This window comes from Miniopterus natalensis, chromosome 8 (assembly GCF_054644295.1).
Source record: "Miniopterus natalensis isolate mMinNat1 chromosome 8, mMinNat1.hap1, whole genome shotgun sequence".
In the NCBI taxonomy this organism is placed as follows: domain Eukaryota; kingdom Metazoa; phylum Chordata; class Mammalia; order Chiroptera; family Miniopteridae; genus Miniopterus; species Miniopterus natalensis.
The window spans coordinates 79,319,251-79,344,268 of NC_142088.1; the positions used below are offsets into that span (position 1 = coordinate 79,319,251).

At 38.9% G+C, this 25,018-nt stretch overlaps 1 protein-coding gene across 2 annotated transcripts in view; it reads right to left on the reverse strand.

Annotated features, from left to right (window-relative positions):
- Positions 1–25,018, reverse strand: part of CNTNAP5 (contactin associated protein family member 5) — a 724,101-nt gene that overhangs the window by 364,690 nt on the left and 334,393 nt on the right. For both annotated transcript variants that reach the window (XM_087819922.1, XM_087819923.1), the window contains 2 exons: positions 12,254–12,438; positions 2,211–2,354 (listed from right to left, as the gene is read on the reverse strand). In XM_087819922.1, the coding sequence (XP_087676048.1) occupies positions 2,211–2,354; positions 12,254–12,438 (329 nt within the window). The remainder of the gene's footprint in view (positions 1–2,210; positions 2,355–12,253; positions 12,439–25,018) is intronic.

Here is a 25,018-nt window from a genome sequence, read left to right on the forward strand (position 1 = left end):
CTGTCCTGAACGTTGCCGTAGGATCTGATTTAAATCTGAGGCTCAGGCTCTCATGCTTTTGAGGAGGAGCCCAGTGAAAGCAGTGAAAGTGAGCGATGTTTGCTCAGCGCCTTGTTTTCCCAATTGCTTTGCCACCTCCTAGCACAGTGGCCAGCAGCACTGCCTGGCCTCTCCAGGGCGCTGATGGTCATGACGTTAATCTAAGCTGCACTCCTAGCCGTGAGTGATCCACTGCATCGGCAGGTGAAAGTCCATGAAACTGGTACATTATGAAATATCTCCTAGGAATAACACTGGGGAATGGATGGGCCTGCTCTGCGTGGCCCAGTTTCCTGACTTAGACTGAAGAGAAGTGTCATTACCAAGCTAGCTCTTAGCTTGATCAGGAGATGGGCACCTAAGCACATGTGGTGGGAGAGTTGTCATGAGTCAAGGGATGAGCCAGTCAGTGTATCCCCTAGAGCCACAGTCAGGCAACTAAACCCTCTCAGCATCATTGCTACTCTTCAGAACTAACAGTCAGACATTTAGCACAAACCTTCTAAAATGCTGACGAACTTTAACCCAAGTGTGAGTTCCCTTGAGCAACCCTGCCTCACACCCTGGAATCCACTGGGCCACTTTAAAAATGTGCTAAATTATGAAACCCCCAAATAGAAAATATCCATTATAGTTTATACTTATCAATAGACAAAATAAACATACAGGTCATTTAAATCTTAGTTTGATCAGACTGCCAGTGGCCAGATTGCAAAGAGAATCAGGGTTTTCCTGTCCATGATAGGATGGCCCAGTCTTGTCATGGGTTTTAAATGCATGTCTGTTTTAGGGAATTCTGCTTCTGGGAAGATGAAATAGTGTGATTTTCTTTATTTCTACCACAAAGTACAACTTAAAAGCCCTAAAGATTATGTGTAAAATAAACCTAATAAGAATCAGAATGGTGGAGAGAAAAAGAACAGCATGTATAAGGATTTTGAGACCCAAAGAACAGCAGTGGTGAGTTCCCTAGATTTTCATTTGGCCTTATATAGTCTAAACTTGCTGCTGAAGAAGCTAGCACCAAGAGAGACCAATTGGTGCAGAAAAAAATGCGCATGAGAAATCTGTTCTGTGTAATCAAAGGACCAGTAAAGGAAGCACAGTAAATCAGAACACCTCCACACAGTAACTGCTCTAAGCCAGCCAAGCTCCATGGCAACAGCTGTGGCCCGCTGCTGTCCAGCCATGTTGTGACAAGGTGCCCAAAGCTCCCAGCCAGGTGCCAGAGAAGACTAAGTAGGGAGCCTGGATTTTAATCTTTGCCAGAACGTGGGAAGCCTCTCCCTGTAGTTTCAGTGGCGACCACACATCCCGTGGAGCCTGGAGCCTGGACTTCTACCCAACTTGGCAGTAATGAGGAACCCACCCACTCCCTGTGGGGATGGTACTGGAGGTGACTTTGCAGAGATACAGGACTTTTGCTACAGTCCAGTGATAATAAGGAAAGAAAGCTTTCATAGACAGAAAATAACATTATGTACTGATAAAATGGCCATTCCATAGGAAGACACAATCTTTACTGTGCATGTACCACACCACAGAGCTCTAAAATATATGACCCAAAAACCGACGGACCTGGAAGGAGAGATAGACAAATCCACAGTTAGAACTGGAAATGGCATTAGTGAGCACAGATCATGTGCAAGACACCCTGCTGGGCATTGTGAATGCGCTAGTGACAAAGAAAACAACAGCCTTGGCCCTTGTGAAACTCACATCTATTGGAGAAGACAAATATTCAGTAATTAAAAATTGTTTCACTTGCCAGCATGATGAATGCTGAATGGGAATCTCAAAAACACCAAAAGTTTAACCTCTCATTCAAAATGCCCTATTTTAAGTATCAACAATAAGAATTTAATAGAATCTCTCCTTCTATTGTTTCATTTCCCAGAGGTAATAAAGAGAATCATGTTAGCCCCGTGTGGAGTGTGAAGCTTACCCACAGCTGCCACCCAGCCCTCAGCCAGGAACAGGAAATTCTCCAGGCGCCTCTAATGCATTTGTTTCTCCCAATAACACAATTCACACTGACCCAGTCCCTGCACCCTCCCTGGTCTCCATGGGAGGCGGGTGGGACCCCCGAAAGGGAACTATAAGCCTATGATGGAGAGGTGCCGAGGGTGTAAAGGGTTAGAAACCAGCAAGCTGAAAGGATGCCGACTTACCACGGTGTAAATCTGGTGCTTTCGCCTCTTAGCCAGGTCAATTATGTTGATTCCGTTGTAGTAGAGGTTTTCCATGCATCCCTGGAAGTTTTTCCTTAAAAAGGTCCCAGGTTTGCCTGGAACTGGAATTCCTCCAAAACTAAGCTTTATGAGGAGAAAAAAACACAAAAGAAAACAAAAGAGAACACCTTACTTACAAGCTCTGAAGGAACAGGAAAGGAAAGTGAGTTTCAGTAGATTTAGCTGTCTGCTTGAGCCAAGTGGCTTAGGTAATTACAGCTGCCACTTGATTACATTTTAAAGGATACTGATCAGTCCACATAAAAATAACTATAATTGATTGCTTTTAAAGAGCTCACTTTACAAAACAATTTACTTCCTTTCTCTACCTTTTTTAATACTAAATAAAACAGCAATTTAGGGAAGGAGGGAAAAAATGAAAGAAAATCAACAATTTTATATTTCTCTCTGATGCAAACTTCTCAGAGAATGTGGCCAAACTGAAGCCAAGGGACCAACCAAATAGTCCTCCATTCAGCTAGAGAGAGACCTAGTGTTAAGCCTGCATTTATACCAAAAACCTTATGTGCACAACTGTTCACAAATTATGTTCTGTAAAGATGAAAATCAGGACATCTCAAATAGCCCATACAAAGTTTTTTTTTTCCTTCTTCTTTTTCTCCCCTCTCAAACATATCTTTATTGATTTCAGAAAGAGGAAAGGAGAGGGAGAGAGAGATAGAAACATCAATGATGAGAGAATCATTGACTGGCTGCCTCCTGCAGGCCCCCACCTGGGATCAAGCCCACAACCCGGGACCTGCCCTGACCAGGAACCGAACCATGTTCTCCTGGATCCCAGGTAGATGCTCAACCGCTGAGCCATGCCTGGCCGGGCACCCATGCAGCTTTTTAAAGAAAGTCAATAAGAATCAATATAATGGAATCCCACTTAGTTGCCAATAGTATTAAACATGTGCTAAAATGGGAAGTGAGACTAATGTTTATTTAAAAATGCAAGAGTCACAGATGTAAGGTATGAGGTCAACAATAAGAAACTGTTCTTACAATACGAATTGGAGGAAACACAGAAACTTAATAGTAATTTTCTCTGGAAAGGATATGGGACACTAGTGTTCTTTGCCACTTTCCTTTCCAGCAAAAATTGCTACAAATTCCTTTTGTAATGAAAATATTATTTTTAAAAAACCTGTGAGCTAACGGGGACATCTTTATAATGTTCTTACTAAATTTTATCTATTTTTTTTTAAAAGTGCTTTATACAGTTATAAATAAAATCCATTAAAAAAACAACAAAAAAAACCAAACCTGACCTCTTATGAATATGCTTCCTGTTATGCAAAAAAATCACGTTAATTTCTATAATTACATTTCTCTTTGCACCATTTGATGAGAAACCCATTTTTCCTCATTGATTTGACATGTGACTTCATCATGTATTTAAACTACCTAATGCTTGGGTGTGTTTCGGGAGGGTGCATTTTCCAATCAGGTTGCCTCTCTTTAGCTGAATAGCTAACTGATATACCAAAGGCTACTGCTAGACGTCTATTTTCCCCATAAGCTCCACATTATTTTTTAAAAGATTGTTTCTTTATACATGAAATATATAATAAGGGTTATTTATCTCCTGCTCATTTTTAATTAAAATTGCTTTACTCTGTTAAGATAATTATTTGATATACTTACTCATTTTATTTTAAAGTCTCATTTCAGGATAGTTTTATTTAAATAGACTGTTGAAATTTTGATTGAAAATTTATTATATTCATCAACACACTTACTTGGAGATTAATGGGTATTTTAAATATGTTTCATATTCCTCTCCAAGAACCCAGTGTGTTTTCTATTTTCAAAATATTTTGGTAAGGCCCTGTACCTACAGTTAACATTTTCTTTCCCTACTTCACATATTTATCATTAAATTAATTCTTGTGAATTTTATTCTTTAGAAAATTTTCATTGTGAATTTTTTAATTCATTAAACATTTTATCATATAATTTTATGAATTTCCAATTTTATTGGTTTATCTACTTTTATATTAAATACTTTTAGCTAATTCCGTTGAATTTTTGAGATTATCATATGACATATTTAAAACATTTTACTTTGTATTCTCAACTTTTATACATTTTTGTTTATTTCCTTGACTTCGTCAAAACTTTCTAAAATCTAGTTAAAATTTTTAAGCAATATTAAATAAAAATCAATGTATATAACTTTCAAAATGGAGTTTATTTTTATATAGTTTCCAAGAACATATAATACTGACTCTAACTGCACATCACATTAAATAGGTCTCCTACCACCATTTACACATAAATCATTTATTTGCTAAGCTATTGTCAGTTTGAAATTAGAATTAAATGCTTAGTCTTATCCGTTGCCTTTCCAGAAGTCCGTGCGCCAGAGCAGCGGGTAGTCCACGTTCAGTCTGCTGGCGCGGTGAATTACATTAGTGGATTGCTACAAATTCCTTTTGTAATGAAAACATTATTTTAAAAAAACCTGTGAAATATATAATTAACCCTGACGTGCCTGGGGTGGGGCCCAGGGTTTGGGGCTCTCACCCCCTGGCCCCCAGCAGGCCCCTGTTCCCCCAGCGGAGCTGCCTTCAGGGCGCCCTGTCTCAGAGCCGAGCCTGCGGGGGACTGGCCAGCGGGGGCCGGAGGAGGGGCCCGGCTGCGGGTCAGTGATATCTTACAGGATTAACTCTCCTTCAGAGAAAAGCCTGGTGACTAGAAAGACCTCCGGTCCAATGGCTACAGGGACCTGTGGTTGTTACTCTGGCTGTTGGGGAACAGGGATGGGGATTCATCAGTCTCTCTGGTCTTGGTTTTATGCATGTGATATAGAGCATAATAAAGTCCCTCACATGACTGTGTAAGGGATTAAACAAAATCATAAAGTGCCACTCAAAATAAGAACACTTTTTCTCTTATTTTTTTCTCATTACTCCCACTTTGAATCTGCTCATTTTATTCCTTACTTTATTTTCTTCTATTTATTGTCTTCTGTGTAGGTCTTTTACTTAGCTTTGCAACATATTTTCCAAAGAAAAAAAGGGTCAATAACTATACTACCACATGATTTGGAAAACAGTTTCTCTAGTGATCGGTAGTTGTTTCAAACACCAAATAAAGGGTTGCATTGTGTCTGGTCAGTCCTTCAGTCGTGTCTGAGCTCTCGGAGAGGCGGCATCAACTAAAGCAAGAGTGGCAGCCAGGGGCGACCTCTGAGCACCTGAGACCTGTTAGGAGCTTCTTATGGGAAGCAACGCATGAGTTGTTACCTTTCATAATTCACAAAAAGCAGCTTTCTTCATTTACTTAACAAATATTTATTGTCTATTCTGTACTAGACACAATCTTATAGAAATAAGTGAAAGTAAAAAAGGACATCTCCACCCTTATTATTATCTTAAATCCTATATCTGGGGCAAAGATGATGAGGGAGATGATCAAAAATAAGGAATTAATAACATAAAGTGATGTGCTTTTGGAAAAGACTAAATAAAAATCAGACGATGCAATTTTAGGAAGTTAGAAGAAATAACTTTTAAGTCATATATTCTATTTGACTTGGTTTCTTCTTGAAATGCTTTTATTTTGCATGTCATACAAAATTCAAAAAGTTAAAAAGCAATAAAATGCAAATGTCTAGCTTACTTCTCTGTGGGTCCCACTCTCACTATCCGCCTTCCCCATCTCTTTACACCCCCCAGATATTTTTTTCTGCCCCTGTGCTCTCAAGTCTAGACAGCCTTTTCTGTGTTTGAAGCACAGGTGGTGTTTACAATGCACTGCACCCTGACGTTTCTTTGCATTGAATAATTTCTATTGGAGATGGTTCATATCAGAACATGTAGGATTGCCTCATGCTTTTCACGGGTGCGTAATACTTCCTCGTGGGTTTTCAAGCACACGCAGGGCACAGGCGAGCCCAGGTCCAAGGCCTGTCTGATGGGCTGGTGAGGGTAAAGGAGAAGGAACTGCTTTTCAGCTCAGGTCGATTGGATTCACACAGACAGCAAAGGAAGAGGGGCCAAGCATTGCAGCTGCCCATGGCCCTGCCCCACACACCAAGACAGAACTAAAACAAAACAGATCATATGACTACAGCGCTAGTTCCGGCAGCCTTGGCTTCTGGGCATCTGAGCCTAGACAGGTGAGCGGCTCTATGTGGTGCACCTCCAGGCTCCGAGGACAGGGTGAAAGGCCTCATTGGTACCTAGGAGGCGATGAGAAACTGCAACGACAGCCCCACATGGGGCGGGAACAGGGCCCTGCCGGGGTGAACTGGGGGCCGCTCCTTGCAGCCTCCTCTCCCTGTGTTCCAGGACAACCTCCAGGTGTCCTGCCAGACCCAGCCCAACTGTCGGGCAGGGCCTCGGCTGCACAGCTGCTGTGGGTAGCAGAGCTCACTTGGCACCCTGGAGGGCCTGTTTCCCTATGGACTTACCATAAGTTTTTATTAACCCCCTTTTGGTGGACTTTTGGGGAATTTCTAATTTTCTATTATTCATAAAATATTGCCCATTGCATTCACTTGCATATACTTGTAGGATAAATTCCTAGAAACAGAATTGTTGAGTTGAAATGAGCATATTTCAAATTTTAAAAGCTATCGCCCTCTGTTTGATATTGTATTAATTACAGTCCCACAAACAATGTATGAAATACTTCTGTTTCTTCATTTCCAGGTCAAAGTTCTAAAGCTTTTGGTCTTTGTAATCCAAATTAAAAGTATTATTGTACCATTAATTTGTACTTCTCTTTTTGAGTGAGGTTGAGCATCTTTTCATATATTTGAGAATAATTTGTATTTTTAATATATTCATATCCTTTACCTATTTACCCGTTCAATTACCTTTTTAAAAATAATTTATAGAAGTTTTTATTTATTAATTAAAATTTGAAGTATGTTTTCAAGTTATTTTGGAGGTGATATCATTATATATGCATTTTTTTGTGAAAGGTCAGGTGAATATATATTTTTTGCATTTTTATTTGGACAAAATTATTCATATACAGTATTTCCAGGTTTTTGAAATTTACATCATACTTAGAAGGACTTCCCATGATATTCAATTATAAAAACTCTATCTCCAGGACCTTGGCTTCCCCGGTCAGTTTGTCTCCACTTTCCCCCACAGAGATGTTGAGGCAGAGCTTGTGGGTGTGGAGTTCCCTCATGGGGCTCTCCTTTTCACCTTGATCCTGTGCCATGATGAGATACAGATGTGTTCTCCAAAGCCAGATACACTGTCAGATCCTTTGGCATCAGGAGAAATGAAAAAATTGCCGTCCACTGCATAGTCTGTGGGGCCAAGGCAGAAGAAATCTTGGAGAGAGGTCTAAAGGTTCAAGAGTATGAATTACAAAAAAATAACTTCTCAGATACTGGAAACTTTGGTTTTGGGATCTAGGAACACATTAATCTGGGGATCAAATATGACCCAAGCCTTGGTATCTATGGCCTGGACTTCTATGTGGTGCTGGGTAGGCCAGGTTTCAGCATTGCAGACAAGAAATGCAAGACAGGCTGCATTAGGGACAAATACAGAATCAGCAAAGAGGAGGCCAAAATCTGGTTCCAGCAGAAGTATAACGGGATCATCCTTCCTGGCAAATAAATTCTCATTTCTATCCAAAAGGCCAATAAAATATTTTCAGTGAAAAACGAAAAACAAAAAAAAAATCTCACATTTTCTTTAAAACATTTTTGAAGATTATATATACACACATATGTAATTTTTAAATATTTAGATGGTTTGATTTAATCTAGGGGTTTTTTTTACTAATAAGTCTTATTAAAATATGTTATTTTTTATTTTGTAAAATGCCTTTTTAGTATAGAACAGATAAATCATATATTTAAAAAATATTTTTCAATAGTTTTGTTTCTTGTAGGACAGATATGCAAAATAGGATCACAGTAATCTTGACAAGAAAAGACCTTAGGGATTATGAGGACCTCAGAGAAATTGAGTCTCTACAACCCTAAAATCTCTCTTTTCTGAAGCCCTCTGCTCCAGGCTGGAAGTGAAGCAAATTGCTGGAGTCTTCCTGAAGCACTGGAGAAAGCCGCGTGGCTGAGTGATTCACCTGGATGACATTCCAGTGAGAAGCAAAGGGATACATTGTTTCTGCTTTTCTTTTTTTTTTTTTTTTTTGACAAAAGACTCTTTGAGCCCTTGTTTGTGTGCCTTACAGCTGATGGAGTCCAGGGCTCAGATGTGCACATATGAGACCATAGCAAAAATCAAATAAATCACTAAGATTCTGATTAATGAGCAATACTGTTAAAAAATAGACTTTAGACTTAAATATTAGCCAGTTCTATACCTTCCAATAAGAGTGCTAATATTCCTTCTGAGTAACAGAAGCTAAGAGTTTTCATTTTCCAGATTTATACAACTAGTTAATGGTAAAGTGATTAGAGCACAGCCTTCTGTGCCCTGTGCTCTTCCTCTTCAATGGCCTTTGTGGTGGAACTTCACAAACTGGAGAGCTCCAGTTTTACAGAGTTTTCCTGATATCTCCTGATACAAGTCTCCTGCATCCCAACGTTGCCATTCCAGTCGATCTGTCTCCTTCCAGGACTATTGGAGTAAGCTGGCTGCACACTCTGGAAGGGGCTTTCATTTTTTGAAGCAGAAATTGTTTCATAGGAACAGTGCGAGATATGTTTTTTACTAGGAAACCCTGTTTTATGAAGTACCAAGAAGTTTAGGCATTTCCTAAAACAAATCTCTTCCAATTTCATAAGTTGAGTGACTTCATTGGATTTCTTTCCCTAAATGCTGACATTCTCTTTAATGCCATTCTGCTGTGATTTCACAGATTCTCTGCATGGGAGACCACAGACAGATAGGCATAATCTTAAAATAGATGTGAAAGAAGGCAACAAGCTGAACTTTACAATCATCTTATGCCATTAGGGGTAAGGTATATGGGGAAATAGTGAGACTTAGAAATAATTTTATGTTTTTTATTGTACTCAGGTTCATCAAAGATGTCTTTTTGCTTTAAGATAATTTCAATATTGTGCATATTCTTTTTTTTCAATCACTGAAAAAAGTTGAAAAATAAGAATGATTGATATCCATAGACTTCTAGTTATAAGCAACTAAAAAAAATGTACTGAGTATCTTGAATTCTGAGTCAGAATGACAAATTCTCTTTTGAAGTTAATTAATGTCACATCTTATCCACAATATTCTAAATTAAGATTAGTATCAAAAGAGAAAACCTTTTTTTAGCTCATGATAGTGATTGAATAAAAAAATACATCAGATTTTATTTTTTTAATTATTCATCTCCACCCCTACTCTTCTATTCTGTATCCCACTAATTATTGAAGTTGTCTCATAACAGGGTTTTCAACCATCTGTCCGGCAACCCCCTCCTTCCACCTACCCAGAAGTTTAAGTTACAGAAAAACTGCTTCAGAGTAACTGCTCTAAAATAGCGGTTCTCAAATGTTAGGGTGCATCAGAGTCACGTGGAGGATTTTAAAAACAGATTCTGAGCCCCTCTGTTAGAGTTTCTGATTCAGTAAGTTTAAGTGGAGCCTAAGTATTTTCATTTTTAACTAATTTCCATGGGATGCTAATTGGGCTGGCTCCTGAAACATACATTCAGAATTACTGTTCTAAAACATAAAACTGGTCATGTCACCATCCTGCAAAAAAATCCTTTTGTGGCTCCTCATGCTACCATAGAGCTAGCTAACCTTGAAATCTTAGCAAAAGTTAACTAACAATAAAGTAGAAATTTATATACTTGTGAAATCACACAGCTTTGCTCAAGTCTCTTGGCAGGGCACAGTGTTCCTGTTTTCAGTAACGACCAGGTGTGCAGACTCGCCAGCCAACCATAGCAGAGCAAGATTAGTATCAGGAACAGGATGACCAGCCAAGTCAAGCTGCATGTCTGCAGAAAAATCCCCTGCTGCTCCCCACAACCCAACTCCCATTTCCCTTTTACCCTATTAATTATCTGGCTTGACCAGAGCTGTTAGGATGGGCTTTAGGATAGGATTCCCCATGCTGTCAAGTTGCTGGCACTTGAATAAACCACTTTCATTCTCACCAGCACCTGTCTCATTCATGAGTTGGACTTTTGTTGTGTCAGGAAACTGAACTTGGGTTTAGTTTCTGCATTCACTCACTCCCCATAGTTTAAGTTCCTTAACATGGCTCACATAACTCATCATCTGGGTTATTTCCTCACTCTTGTTTTATCTCACTCTATCCCCTGCCTCAAGTGGTGTGTTGATAATGATATTTAATATCTGGCTATTCACTGTTCTTCCCCCAACACATAGACATGTATGTGTGTGTGCTTATGTGCATGTAAATAGACATATGATTATTTTACTGCTATAAACAATGTATAATCATAATTTACAAAAAAATAATATACAATAATTTTTATTGTAAATTTCATATAACCAATTACTTATTATAGAATACTTTTGTTGAATTTTCACTGAACTTTTTTTATCTGTAATCATATACAGTCTATTTCACATATTCTTTTTTTATTTCTTAATTTATTTGACAGCCCTTTACAATTTTTTCTTAACATACAGGTTGGAGGATGACAGGCTTTAAGTCACACTTGGCCTACAGGTTGTAGTTAGTCCATTAGTGGTTTAGACAATCAATAAAACAAATCAAAACGTGATTTATAATATTTTCCAATATCCCTGGTGAAAATATCTCCACCATGGTGGATTTCAAGCTGTCATAGGAATGTTACTGAACATGGGATTGGGAAGAAATGTACTGTAACAGCCCAATAGAATGCATTCCCACCACACAGTTACAGCCTTGAGTACATATAGATAGATGGAGTGGTAGAAAGATACAAATAGATGTAATATAGTAAAATAAGAAACAATGAATGTATTACCTTTTAAAATACTCCATTTAATTCTAAGTTTATATAACTTAATTTTTAATAATGGCTGTGCTTACCAGCCAGCTTACAAAATTCCTGAAATTCCAGTTCGCCCATATGAGTCAGTAGCAGCTGGCACCAACACAACTGTTTAAAACCCTATAAAGAATGGACTGTGACAGCTATGCCCTGTGCTCTGCAGTGGGGTCTCTGGCCTGACCTACCTTTCTAACCTTCTTCATCGTGCCAAACCTACACTTCATTTGAGATTTAGCAGTGTCTCCTGCTGGAAGCCCGTGGCCATCTTTTTAATTTGAGCTAAGTGCCCTCTCCCCAGGAATCACCAACCACAGTGAGCAATAATGCTCTCCACCATAGCTTTCACCTCCTTGCTCTGCACCAGCTATTCCAGGTCTGCTGGTTGTTAGACTGTAAGCTTCTCCAACTGAACTCTGCCTCAGTAATCTCTAATTTTATTGCCTAGAGCAGAGCCTGGTATACAGTAGAGGCACGACACATATTTTTTGAGTTGAACTACGGCAAAGATGGTTAATTTTTGGCTTCCATTTTGCAGAACTTTGCACAACCTTCTTTGTTTTGTAGCATTGATGCATTGTGCCTCTTCTATAAGAAAGAAAGAACTGTTCATGGGTATTACTCAAAAGTTTGCTTAGGAATGGTAAAGACAAGTGCCAACAGTGCATATTTTAGATTGCTTTGAGTATTTATAATTTCTATTTTATTGAGGTATAATTGATATGTAACCACAGCTAATTGAATTTAATTTTTGAAAAGAGTGACTGAATTAACCAAGAGACTAAATAGTGTTAAACGGTGCTACAAGCAGGGGAAAAAAAAGAAAAAAGAAGTACAAATGAGACTTGCTGATTTGAAATTTCACACAATTAGCTGATGCCTGTGGGTTACCGCCATTATTTCCAGGGCCTTTTCTCCATGCTCTCTCCAGGACTTCTCCACTGTAGGCTGCCTGGGCTTCAGCGGAAGGGGAGATAAGCCCCAGGGTATGATTTTTCTCTCTTGCTCTTCTGTTTACTGATTTTCATACTGATCCTGAGCAAGGCACCTGGGGTCTGTAGGGAATATCAACTCACCTCATAGTCGATGTCCAAGGCATCGGCCTCTCCCTTGGACCGGAAGTGCTGCGTGTACTTATCCACAGTGAAGTTCACGAGCTTGCCCACCCTCTCGATGAGGACTGAGTGCCAGTGCCTGTCGTCCAGGAGGCTGCCCAGGGAGGCTGACGGGGGGCCGCCGCTGGGCCGGGCTTTGCTGTCATCTGTGAAGGGGAGAGGAAGACAGGATGGCACCTGTGCCTGAGGGCAGCCTTTAGCACAAGAGTGCCCACAAGCAAGGCTGCTTTCTCTATTGTAAAGGCAAAGATGGTTCTCTCTCTGCAGGCCCAGAACTCGGCTGGGCTTGTGAAGGAATTACAAACTTTGCCCACAAATTCCAGGAACAAATTCTAGGTCAATTGATAGACACCCTGCCCCTTCCTAGGCACGAAATGACATATTTTCAGGACCTGAACAATTCAATAATAAAGGAACTTCATCCTAATGGTTACATGAATGATACTGAAAATAGAGGTCATGGTATGTAGAAATAATGCTCATTCTCTCTGTTTGAATGGCTGTTGACTAGAGAAAGTGAACCTTGTCTTGTGCTTCAGAGGAGAGTGACCTGGATAAGCTCACAGTGAGCTAGGTAAGTCTGCAGGCAAAGCCATAGGAAAGGAACTAATCATTTAGCTGTTATTTTCAATTGCCTGCTCTATGAACAGCACTTAAGTAGAAATTTTATAACCTCCATTTTTAATCCTCTAAGGCAAAATTATTATCTGCATTTCACAAAAGAGGAATCTGAGGCTCAGTGAGGTTAAGCTTGCATGCCCCAGAGGTGCATCCAGGGATCCAGTCCAGGTCCATTTGGCCCTTTCCACCTTGCCATGCCATAGAAATTTGTCATATTTTCCTCCCTCCCTCCCTCCCTCCCTCCCTCCCTCCCTCCCTCCCTCCCTCCCTCCCTCCCTCCCTCCCTCCCTCTCTTCCTTCCTTCCTTCCTTCCTTCCTTCCTTCCTTCCTTCCTTCCTTCCTTCCTTCCTTCCTTCCTTCCTTCCTTCTTACTAACTTCCTAACTAACTTCCTAACTTCCTTCCTGACTTCCTTCCCTCCTGCCTTCCTGCCTTCCTGCCTTCCTCCCTCCCTCCCTCCCTTCCTCCCTTCCTCCCTTTCTTCTTCCTTCCTTCTGTAAGGTGGTATTGAAATAAACCCATGAAGGGAATGAAGGGGACACAGAATTAAAAGGCACACTGCCCTCTGGGAAGGTCTACTACAGAGACTTTCAATAAGTAAACCCACAGAAAGTGTGCCTGTGGTGCACAGAAGTCAGTGCAGGGAGCCAAGGCAATGCAGGGTAGGGAGCTGTGAAGGCCTCCTCATGGAGCAGTGACAGGTCTGAGATTTGTTAGACCAGACAAGGAACACGGTTACACAGTCAGGAGAAGCAGGTGCCAGGGCTGGAGGAGGCTTTGGGAACATGGCAAAGGGATCCCGTATGGCCCAGTGTCATGATCACACAGGTCTGGTTTTATCACTCAGGACTACTGTCCTAGTGTGTGGGAGTTTACAGCTCCTATTGTACCTTGGAGGAATGGGAGCCTTAGGTGAATTACTAATCATAGGTTACTAACTCTGATTAACATTTAGCAAAGGTTACCTTGGCTGCTCTATGAAATTTGATTAGAGGGAAACTGGCAGTAATATTGGCCTACATGTACTCGAGGACAAAGGGGCTTAGGCACACAGGGCACAGGGAGGACGGGGTAGCCTCCATGTCACTTGGGTATTGGAGATGGGGTAATAATGGAAAGACTTGGGTGAGTTCTAGGGTTTCTGAGAAGGTAAATGAAAAGTTGCAGCAGTTAAGAAATAAGAACAAAAAACAACCCCCCCAAACACACACGCACACACACATGCACACATACTCACATACCCCTTTTATTTAAAAGTAAAACTTATCCAAGAGCTAATGATTGGTCAAGAGCAACAATAAAACACAATTGTCTCAACAGAGCAAGAAAAAACATTGAACAGAAATTCAATATTGATTCCTGATATTGTGTATCAGCAAACTCCTAATTAAAAAACAAAACAAAATAAAAACTTGCTGAACCTGATAAAGATCATCTACAAAAACCTACAGCTTTCATCACACTTAATGGTGAAAAAAATGAATGTTTCCTTGCTAAGACCAGGGGCAAGTCAGAGATGACTGCTCTTGCCACGTCTACTCGACCTGTACAGCAAGTTCTAGCCGGTGCAATCAGACAAAGAAGAAGAGCTGTCCAGACGAGAAAGGAGGAAGCAGAACTGTAGGAAATCTTATGGAATCTTCCAAAAATGCTGAAATTACTAAGTGGGGATATGTGAGGTGCTGGAAGGAGAGGCATATTGACTAGTGTGACAATTTCCTGGGTATGCATATAGGTTAACACATAACAGTATAATTTAAATGTTAGCATTTTATTGAATGTCCATTAAACCTCAATAAAAAAGAATAAAAATATTTGCAACAAAAAGAAGACAAATTTTAGGAAAAAGGAGCTAATAATTGGTTGAGGGAAAGAGTATGCCTTATATAAATTGTTGGTTCTGGTTAATAAAGTTAATATTAGAGTTTTCAATTTGAATTTGATATGTACCTCATTGCTTTTTCTTAAAAAGGAAAAGGACATTTAACATGATTTCTTAGTAATAAGTCCAAAACAAAGATTCGAAGCCACTGTAAATCACAACAAGCAAGAAAAGGGCACAGGAATCACACAATTTTAATCCAGCTATCTGTTCTATGTGCCGTTGGGTGGGGTTTAGTGATGTACTGAGTTCTTTAATAGAGCCAATAATAATGGTTAATAGAAAGGATTTTAATATATTTTACACTATAACTCCTGCTTCAAAAGACAAATTTAATTATGAATAGGTAAGAATGATACTATTTCTTATTTGTCTTTTTAGATACAGTAATGAATCTTCCTCTCATCCCTGCCTCCACCTGTGTACGGCCCATGTCCCCTGTAGGTAATTAAGGTTACTAATGTCATGTTTCTCCATCAAGAAAATTTTAAGCAAATGTAAGCAAGCAAAGATATGTATTCTTTATTCCTCTCATTAAATTTTACCCTAATGATGAAATGCAATGTTCATTTTTCTGTACCTTTTCATTTTCATTTAATATCTCCTGGTAGTTTCTTATATCAGCATAATTTAAAATATCAAAAAGTAAAAAACAAAACAAAACTTTCTCATTTTTATAGCTCTATAGCATTCCATTAAATTATATATGGCATTCTTTTTCCTACAAAGTACTTTGTTGTATTTTGTTTTTGTTTTTATTTTTTTTAATTTATCTTTATTGTGTGAAATAAGCCAGTCAGAGAAAGACAAGTAAAGTATCACATCCTCTCACTTACATGTGGAATCTAAAGAATATAATAAACCGATGAACAAAATAGATTCAGTGACTCAGAAGCATGGAGCAGACTGAGGCATCTCAGAGGGGAAATGGGGGTGAGTGGGTGGGGGGGTGGGGGGGAGAGATTAACCAAATAATTTATATGACATATTTTTAACCAGCTTCCTACTGATATATCTTTGGGCTTCCTGTCTATACCTGACACATAAAACTCTAAAACACTTTATATGTAGAGGTCATTTTTATGTGTGCAAGAATTTCTGTAGTATGCATTTTTAGATGAGAAATTGGTGGTCAGAGGTTTTCATGGCTGCAATTTTGATAAGTAAGCACTGCCAAATCATCCTCTATAAAAGTTATGCTTATTTAAGCTTCTACCAGCAATTTATGAGACTGCCTCTTCTGCAAAGGCTTGTCAACCAAATACGTTCATGCTTTTGGAATTTGCCTGTCTGAGATGTAAAAGCACTATATTTCTGAGTAGTTTTAGTATACACTTCTCTTAATATAAATAAGATTTAAAATATTTTTATTTCTATTTATCTTTTTGGGAACTATCTCCTCACACCTCTTGCCTATTTTTCTACCATTTTTTATCAATTTATATTTAGTTTGTTGTCTATAATATATTAATTTTCGTACTATTTTTTTTTTTTTTTTTGCTATTATTTATTGACTTTTGATTTTCTTTTTCTGGTTTTTGTTTCTTTTTACCACTGAGATATTTTTGTGTTTTCTTTTTCTTGTTGGATTCGTGTTATAGTTTTAAAGGTCTTCCCTATTCTGAGATTATTAAAGAGCTCTCCCATTTTCTGTGTGGAATTTATTCTGGCATATGATATGAGATACAGTTATACCTTTATTTTATATTAGTCAATGGCTACCTACTTATCCCAAGTCCTAATTTTAAAATATAACTGAATGATCTTTTTTAAGTACATCAGGTGTATAGCTTTTAAATGTCTTGAGAAATACAACTAAAGTGAATGAATTGATTTGTCACAATGACTAGATCACAGTTCTCTTAGCATGTCGATTGGGATCTTCAAGTCCCAACTTCGACTAGTAAAATTCCAAGTTGGTTGCTACAGCCCCGATCCCCTTCAGCTGATGCCACCACATCACCACCGTCGTGTGGGTCAGGTCACCCGAGCAGCAGGAGGCAGGGGTTGCCTCCTACCCTGTGTTCTAACCTTGGTCCACAAAGTTTGTTATTTTTTTTTAGTTTTTATTTTTAAAATATATCTTTATTGATTTCAGAGAGAGGACAGGAGAGGGAGAGAGAGAGGTAGAAACATCAATGGTGAGAAAGTCATTGATCGAGCCCGCAACCCGGGCATGTGCCCTGACCGGGAATCGAACCCGGATCGCCTGGATCCTAGGTTGATGCTCAACCGCTGAGCCACTCCCGGCCGGGCCACAAAGTTTGTTATTATCATTTCATCCAATAATTTCACTCATAAACTTAAGCCTTCGAAGGATTAAAAGTGTACACCATCTTAAGTAAAATTCAGATACTTCTCTTTACTGCACTTAGTGAAAGCAAAAATCTTAGTCAACACATTTTCCTTTTCATGTAAAATACCTCATGACATTTTCATAAATATTTAAAGCAATTTGTTGACCTTTCCTCAAAACTGAATTAATATTGCTCTTTGTTTACTTATTTACTTAGTCAATTCTTTTTCATTGCCCACAGATAAAGCAAAATGAAATCCACCAAACTTAAAAAAACAGACAAACACACACAGACAAAAACACCTATGTCAATAAATATTGAAGAATGTAAAAAGTTTTCATAACTTTTTACCTAAATTACATTTTGGAAATCTACCCTAAGTAAGCAATCTAAAATATAATGAAATATTTTTTAATGTCCAATAATTTAAAAATTGGAGATAAGATTCCATAATTTGGAAAGAGAGAAAAAGAATTTTGTATAAACTTAGAATCACCAGATGGCATATTATGAAGGCATCTAAATCTGAATAATATTTAAGAAGTACTTATATTATCTTAAGATAAAAAATAACATTGACTAAAGGGGATATCCAATAATTTACATCTTATTGATTTAAAATATATAAAAATAAATTGAAAATATAAACATAGACTAAATTACAATTATAGAAAAAATAGATAAGAATATAAAACTCAAGAAAGCATTTACTAAAATATTCACAGAGGTTTTAATTTTCTATTTTTTGGTCTATATTTTAGAGTGAGTGTAATGATTTTTTTATAATGAGAAAAAGAAACTTTTTAAAACCATAATCTTTTTCCTGGATAGCTGACTCATTGAACTCAATATGAGTGATGTGTAAATTATTGAATCTCTCTTTCATTGTTACTTTTTTTGCTTTTTCAATAGTTTTTTTAATTGTTTCAATTATAATTTACATGGAATATTAGTTTGTATTAGTTTCAAGTGTACAGCATAGTTGTTAGACAATCATACTTTACAAAGTGTTTCCCCTAGGATTTCTAGAACCCACCTGGCATGATACACAGTTATTACAATATGAATGACTATATTCCCTATGCTGTAATTTACACCCCCATGACTATTTTGTATCTGCTGATTTGTACTTCTTAATTCACAAATGTTAAGATTTCGTTCTTATTTTATGACTGAGTGATATTTCATTGTGTACATGTACCACAGCTTTTTTATCCACTTGTCTGTTGATAAGCACTTCAGTTGCTTCCATAGCTTGGCTATTGTAAATAATTCTGCAATGAACATAAGGGTGCATATATTCTTTCAAATCAACTTACTTTTAAGTTAACTAATAAAAGACAGATATGAATAAATTTGACTCAGCTCTTCATTTTACCTATTCTATGCTGATACTCAGAAGCCATGTGTTAAAACAAACTGAGGGAAAGTTGGTTTGTTTAAGCAATTACAGAAATGGAATTTTTGCAGTCCATCAAGTAGGGCTTTGGATTGTATACCCATGACAGGTGTTATGAGAACAAAAAACGGTGCTCATCCCAGGGAACACCTCAACTTGCCTAGAAATGTCATTACAGAGAGAACAATAAAACAATTTTCAAAAGATTATAAAACTCTTTGTCCTGGACTATATATTGCAAGTTTTATTTTAGTGACAACTGAGGTCCAAATACTAGCTTTCACTAGTTTGCAATTGATTAAGGCAAGATAAAAATTTCCTGCACAGTTGTGGAGGTAAAAAAAACAATAAAAATGTGTAGTGGCTAACTTTTAGGCTAACAAGATAATTTTAAAAAATCTTATCTTTGTTAAAAAATGCATGCCACTGTAACTTTCATAATCTGTGAATTTCACATACTCTGAGCAAAAGGGTTGGAAGCTCTCTTGTTTAAAATTCTATTTCAGCAAAAACTCACTCTTAGAGAGGCTCAATTCCCTGTTGAAATAGCCATTCATGTGGATGTACCTGATGCCTGCCTCTCTTGGGTCTTTAGAACTCACCGTCCCACCTTTAATTTTTCAGATTATAAATACTGGTATTTACTGGTATTTATTGAACTTTTCACATTAGGTAAAGACTTTATGTATGTTATTTTGACTGCTTCTGAAGACAACCCTGCAAGCAGCTCTGTCTCAAAGAAGCCACATGATTTATGCAAGGAGGCAAAGAATCAGGGTTACAAGTCAGCTCTATCTGACCCCAAAGCTAAAAGTCTCACACCACCCCCACTGGAAAAAAATATGATACTCTTTTGCCTTGTTTCTTAAGTTCTGACCATCTGAATCCACCACTCATACATAAGCTATGTAGAGGAATAGAGGACCTTGGGAAATAATATCATGGATCAAATGGGAGAGCTTGGTGGAAAACAAATGGGGGCAGCACTAAGGGGGAAAGAGATGATGTAGAATGAAAAGACAAATTTCACCTCTGTAGAATATTCAGTATCATAAAAATTCCGTTTTAATATATGCAGAGCTAATGAATACTCTCTGAAGTACTCAAGGGAGACCTGAAGAAAAGGACACTAACAGGAGGTCATATGATTACAGAGAGCTTAGCTCTCAAATTAGAGCAAATCCTCATGTTTCACTACAGCAATGAAAAACATATCTTGAGTTGTTAGGAACCTTATTTTATTTTAAATTTATCTTTATTGTTGAAAGTATTACAGATGTACCCTTCTTCCACCATTGATCCCCTCCACCCCACGTGTTTTCCCCACCCCCAGGCCTTCACCACACTAATGTCTGTGTCCATAGGTTAAGCATACAAACATATACGTTGATTAATCTCTCCCCACCCTCTCCCCCACCCCCACCTTCCATCTGAGATCCCTCAGCCTGTGCTTCTATGTCTCTGGATCTATTTTGTTCATCATATTATTTTGTTCATTAGATTTCACATATGAGTGAGACCGTGTAAAACTGAATCAGGAAGAATAAAAAAAACTTGAAAAGGACAACAACTGATGAAATCAAAGCAGTAATGAAGAAAACCCCCAGCAAACAAAAGCCCTGGTCCTGACAGATTCGCAAGGGAGCTTTACCAAACATTCTACTTCTAATTATAGCAGTCCCTATAAATTTCTTTCAGTGCTGGTTTGGTGGTGACAAATTCCTTTAGCCTTTTTTTTTTTTTTTTTTTTTTTGACTGTGAAGCTCTTTTATTGCACCATTTTGAATGATAGCCTTGTTGGAAAGAGTAGTCTTGGTTTCAGATCCTTGCTTTTGATTTCCTTGAATACTTCATGCCATTCTGGTCTGTAGAGTTTCTGATGAGAAATCATCTGACAGCCTTATGGGAGCTCCTTTGTAGGTAACAGATTGCTTTTCTCTTGCTGCATTTAAGATTCTCTCTGTCTTGCCCAGCCAGGAATGGCAAAGTGGTTGAGCACTGACCTAGAATCCAGGAGACTGAGGTTTGATTCCCTGTCAGGGCACATGTCCAGGTTGCAGGCTCGATTCCCAGTGGGGGACATGCAGGAGGGAGCTGATCAATGACTTTCTCATCATTGATGTTTCTATCTCTCTCTCCTTTTCCATTCCTCTCACTGAAATCAATAAAGATATATTTTTTAAAAAAAAGATTGGCTTGAATTTTTGGCATTTTGTTTATGATGTGTCTGTGCATGGGCCTCTTTGGGTTCTTGCTTAGGACTCTCTGTGCCTCCTGAACTTGTGTGACTTTTTCCTTCAGCAGGTTAGGGACGTTTTCTGCCATTATTTCCACAAACAGGTTCTCTATCCCTTGGTCACTTTCTTCTCCTATTGGTATTCCGATGATATGAATATTGTTACATTTCATGTTGTCCCACAGCTCCCTTAGACTGTCCTCCTGTTTTTTTAATAGTTTATTCTTTTTGGTTCTCTGATTGAGTTATTTTTTCTACCTTGTCTTCTAATTCGCTGATCCAATCTTCAGTTTCCCCTAATCTGCTATTTATTCCTCCCAATGTTTTTTTTATTATTATTATTATTTCTACTATATCATTCTTAATTTCCTTCATAGTTTCCATTTCTTTTCTCATGCTGTTGAGTGTCCTTATGATCAATATTCTGAAATCTATATCTTATAGATTTCTTATCTCCATTTCATTTAGCTGTTCTTCTGAATTCTCTTGTTCGTTCACTTGCAGCTTATTGTTGTTGTGTTTTTTTTGCGTGTGTCTCTTCATTTTGACTGCCTGTTTGGGTTTGTTTCTATGTATAAGGTAGATCTTTTAGGATTCCCAGAGTTTTTTGGAGGGTCTCTGGTGCAGGCTAATCTCAGATCCTGTTTGTGACTGGACTTGGGTACCCTCTTGGTAGTTATCAGCAATCTAAAGCATTTGGCTCCCTTTGCTGGGGCTGAGTGCATTTGGAAAGGACCAAGATGTGCACCAATGTCTACTTTTTCAACCCCCGGGGTCCAGAAACAGATCATGCAAAGAATCAAAACACCCAGAAGTCTGCCTCTGCCTCTAGGCTGATTGTTACTCTTAGTCTCTCTCTCCCTCTCCCTCTCTCTCTCTCTCTCTTTAAATATATCTCCATTGACCCCAGAGAGAGGAAGGGAAAGGGAGAGAGAGAGATAGAAACATCATTGATGAGAGAGTCATTGATCGGCTGCCTTCCTCACACCCCTGACTTGGGACTGAGCCCAAAACCCGGGTATGTGCCCCTACCAGGAATTGAACCTCGATCTCCTAGATCCTAGGTGGATGCTCAACCTCTGAGCCATACCCTGCTGGGCTATTCTTAGTCTCTTAATGAGCCTCAGGTTGTATACCACAGCAAGGCGTAAACACCACAGGGTGGGGCGAGAGGTTTTCCAAAAGATGGGGCAATTATTTCCCCCCAGACAACAGCTGCCTGGCTGGCAAAGGTCTGCCTGAGAAAGATGTCCTCTGCAGTATGAGGGAATGACTCAGCACATGAATCCAGATGGTTGCCCTCTGAGCTCTATCCCCTGAGCTAGCATCCCTAGATTCTCCTCATACAACTCTAGTCCACTCTGCCCTCCCTCCGCCAGAGCCCAAGGTGAGTGGCTGCACATAAAGTTTTGTGCATTGGTCCTTTAAGAGGTGCCTGAATTTGCAGGCATTTCTCCCTGGCAGACAGAAACCCTGATGCTTTTCACAGCTGGGTCTTATGTGGGCACTTTTCTCAGCCCTGGGCTGGGAAGCCCAGCTTGGGGTTTAGGCCCCAGAGCTCCCAATGGGAACCTCCATGGCTGAGATCTCCCTCTGGACCTTCAGCTGCTGCCTGTGGGAGCCTGGCCGGCCCTATTGCACCTTGGCACATCCTACCAGCCACTGTGAAGTCTCCACTTTAGGTCCTTGGTTGTGAGGGTGATCTCCAGCCTGTCTTCAGTTGGTGTTTTAAGGTGTTTTTTCCGTATTTTAGTTGTAATTCCAGTTTGTTCCTGGGAGAATGCCAGTGGAGCCTCCACTCAATCTGCCACCATCTAAGAATCCCAGGAGCTTTCTTGTTTCAATAAAACACTCTCCAGATTTAAGGTTTATTACTCAGATTTTGTCCCTCATTTGTATCTATTTTCTGTGACTTTATTATCTTTGAAAAGGCTATGGTTTTGATGATACATAATTACATATTTTTAATTAATATTACAGAGTTAGAGTAAATAGAAATAGTCGTTCCATCAGGCTGGGAGCTCCTTGAAAACTGGGACTGCTAAATCTAAATTTGAAACCCTTGTGCCTAGCTGTGTGCCTGACTTAATGTATTTTTTCAACAAGTTCTTATTACACGAATGAGAAAATTTATGAAAAATGCAGTGACACTTTGGCTAAAATGCCTGTCTTCCTCTTTTTTAATAATAAAATCTCCAGATAACTCAAAGTTAATTCATAAAGCCTTTCTGGATTCCTCTCTCCCACCCATCTCTCTCCATTCTCACATTTTAACACATGCATATAGGCTTGCTGATATTTAATATGCAATTGTTTTATGAAGGTGTACGAATTTTAATCATTAATGTCAGCATATTGGTGTAGGATTAAAGATGCCTCTAACTCCAGGTCTACAGTTATGCAAATATATGACTTTGAAAAACTGACTGGGCAACACTGACCATCAGTTCCTTCATCTGTAAAATGGGGTTACATATAGTTTGTACAATGCCCACATGATATAAATTAAATATGTATTTTAAATGTCTAGTGTTGTGCCTAAGTGCTGGTTCTCAAAAAAAACATTTTTTTTTTTTTTTAATATATCTTTATTGATTTCAGAGAGAGGAAGGAAGAGAGAAAGAGACAGTTGAAGCATCAATGATGAGAGAGTCATCATTGATGAGCTGCCTCCAGCACACTCAGACTGAGGATCAAGCCTGCAACCTGAGCATGTACCCTGACCAGAAATCAAACATGGATCTCCTGGATCCTAGGTTGATGTTCAACCAGTGGGCCATGCCTGGCTGGGCAAAAACCAGCACCTTTTAAAAATTATTCCAGAGTACTTAATATACTTATTGTATAAGTACACGCGGTTGGCATATTAAAATGCCTGAATTTTAAAAGAGGTAAAGTAAATGTCCATTTGACTCTTTGGAGAATGTTCAGAGCCTTCACTGATACCTCAAGATATCTTAATGGGTTGTCATGCATTCAGGGGCTTTCACCTGTAAATCCCATGGTTGGCCCCAGACACCCTGATTGCATGTGCTTGTTTCTGCTATTCCAGGATTCTCACTTTGCTTCCCCTGTACCTCCTGCAGATCCGCAGACCTCTGCTTCAGCTCAAAGGCACCGAGCTCTAGTAAGGATGAGTGACCCGCATGTTCTATTGATGTTTTGCTCAGTTCTTACAGCAGTTCCCGGTCAGGTAATGCTGCTGCTCTTTGATCCCCTCCTGTACGTGAGCGTTTGTGCTGCCATGAATGTAAGGAGGGTGCATTGCCACAGGTGACCTGAGTGATGCACACAAACTGAGGAGAGGAATCTCTATAATCTCCTTACGGACTGAGAGAAGAAATCTCCTGCTTATTCATAGCTATAGAAAAATCACTTTTCTTCCCTAGAAAGTAATCAGAGGGGGTCCACCTAGCTCAATTTTACCACAGAACTGACCCATCCAAGTCAGTCATGGTAGTGGTAAGTAGGTAACATGAGTCAGATGGTGGGCAAAGGAGTCACAAGGAGAGAACCACAGCCTATCTGTCCTCAAGGACCACCCTCAGCATCCTGTAATGGTACCAAACCCTCCACCGTATCCAATGTCTAAATTATAAAGACAGAGGCTAGATAAGGAACTCACTCTGGAGACTTGTCACTAAAGGAAACTCTGCTGGAGCGTCCACATGAGCTGGAGGGAAAACCACCCTCCCCGTTGGCCCAGTGTGATTCTGCAGCCGGTCCACCTGGATTCTTCCTTCCTCCCTCCTTCTCTTTCCTACCCTCTCCCCTACGCCCCCCTCTCTTCAGTTCTCAAAAAATAAATACATAAATATGATTATGGATGCTATGAATTATTCCCACTTTGAAAGGAACATAAATATTACCTAATATGTTTTTTAAAATCATGTAAATAACTAAGAAACACACTTGAATCTATACCCAAGTTTTAATAGGTGACATGACTGGGTGATAGGATTTCAAGTGATTTTTTTCTTCACTTTGTTATAATTGATTTTTCTTCTTTAGTTTTTCTAAAACTGACACGTATTTTATAATCTTTTTTTAATCATATACATTACAAAGTGTTCCCTCCAATATTTCCAGTACCCACCTGGCATCATAAGTAGTTATTACAATATTATTGACCATGTTCCCTATGCTGTACTATTTTGTAACTACCAATTTCTATTCCTTAATTCCTTAAACTTTCTTACCTAGTCTCCCAAACACCATCTCTTGCAAAGTTCAGTCTGGTCTCTGTCTCTATGAGTCTGTTCCAATTTTGTTGGTTAACTTATTGTGTTCTT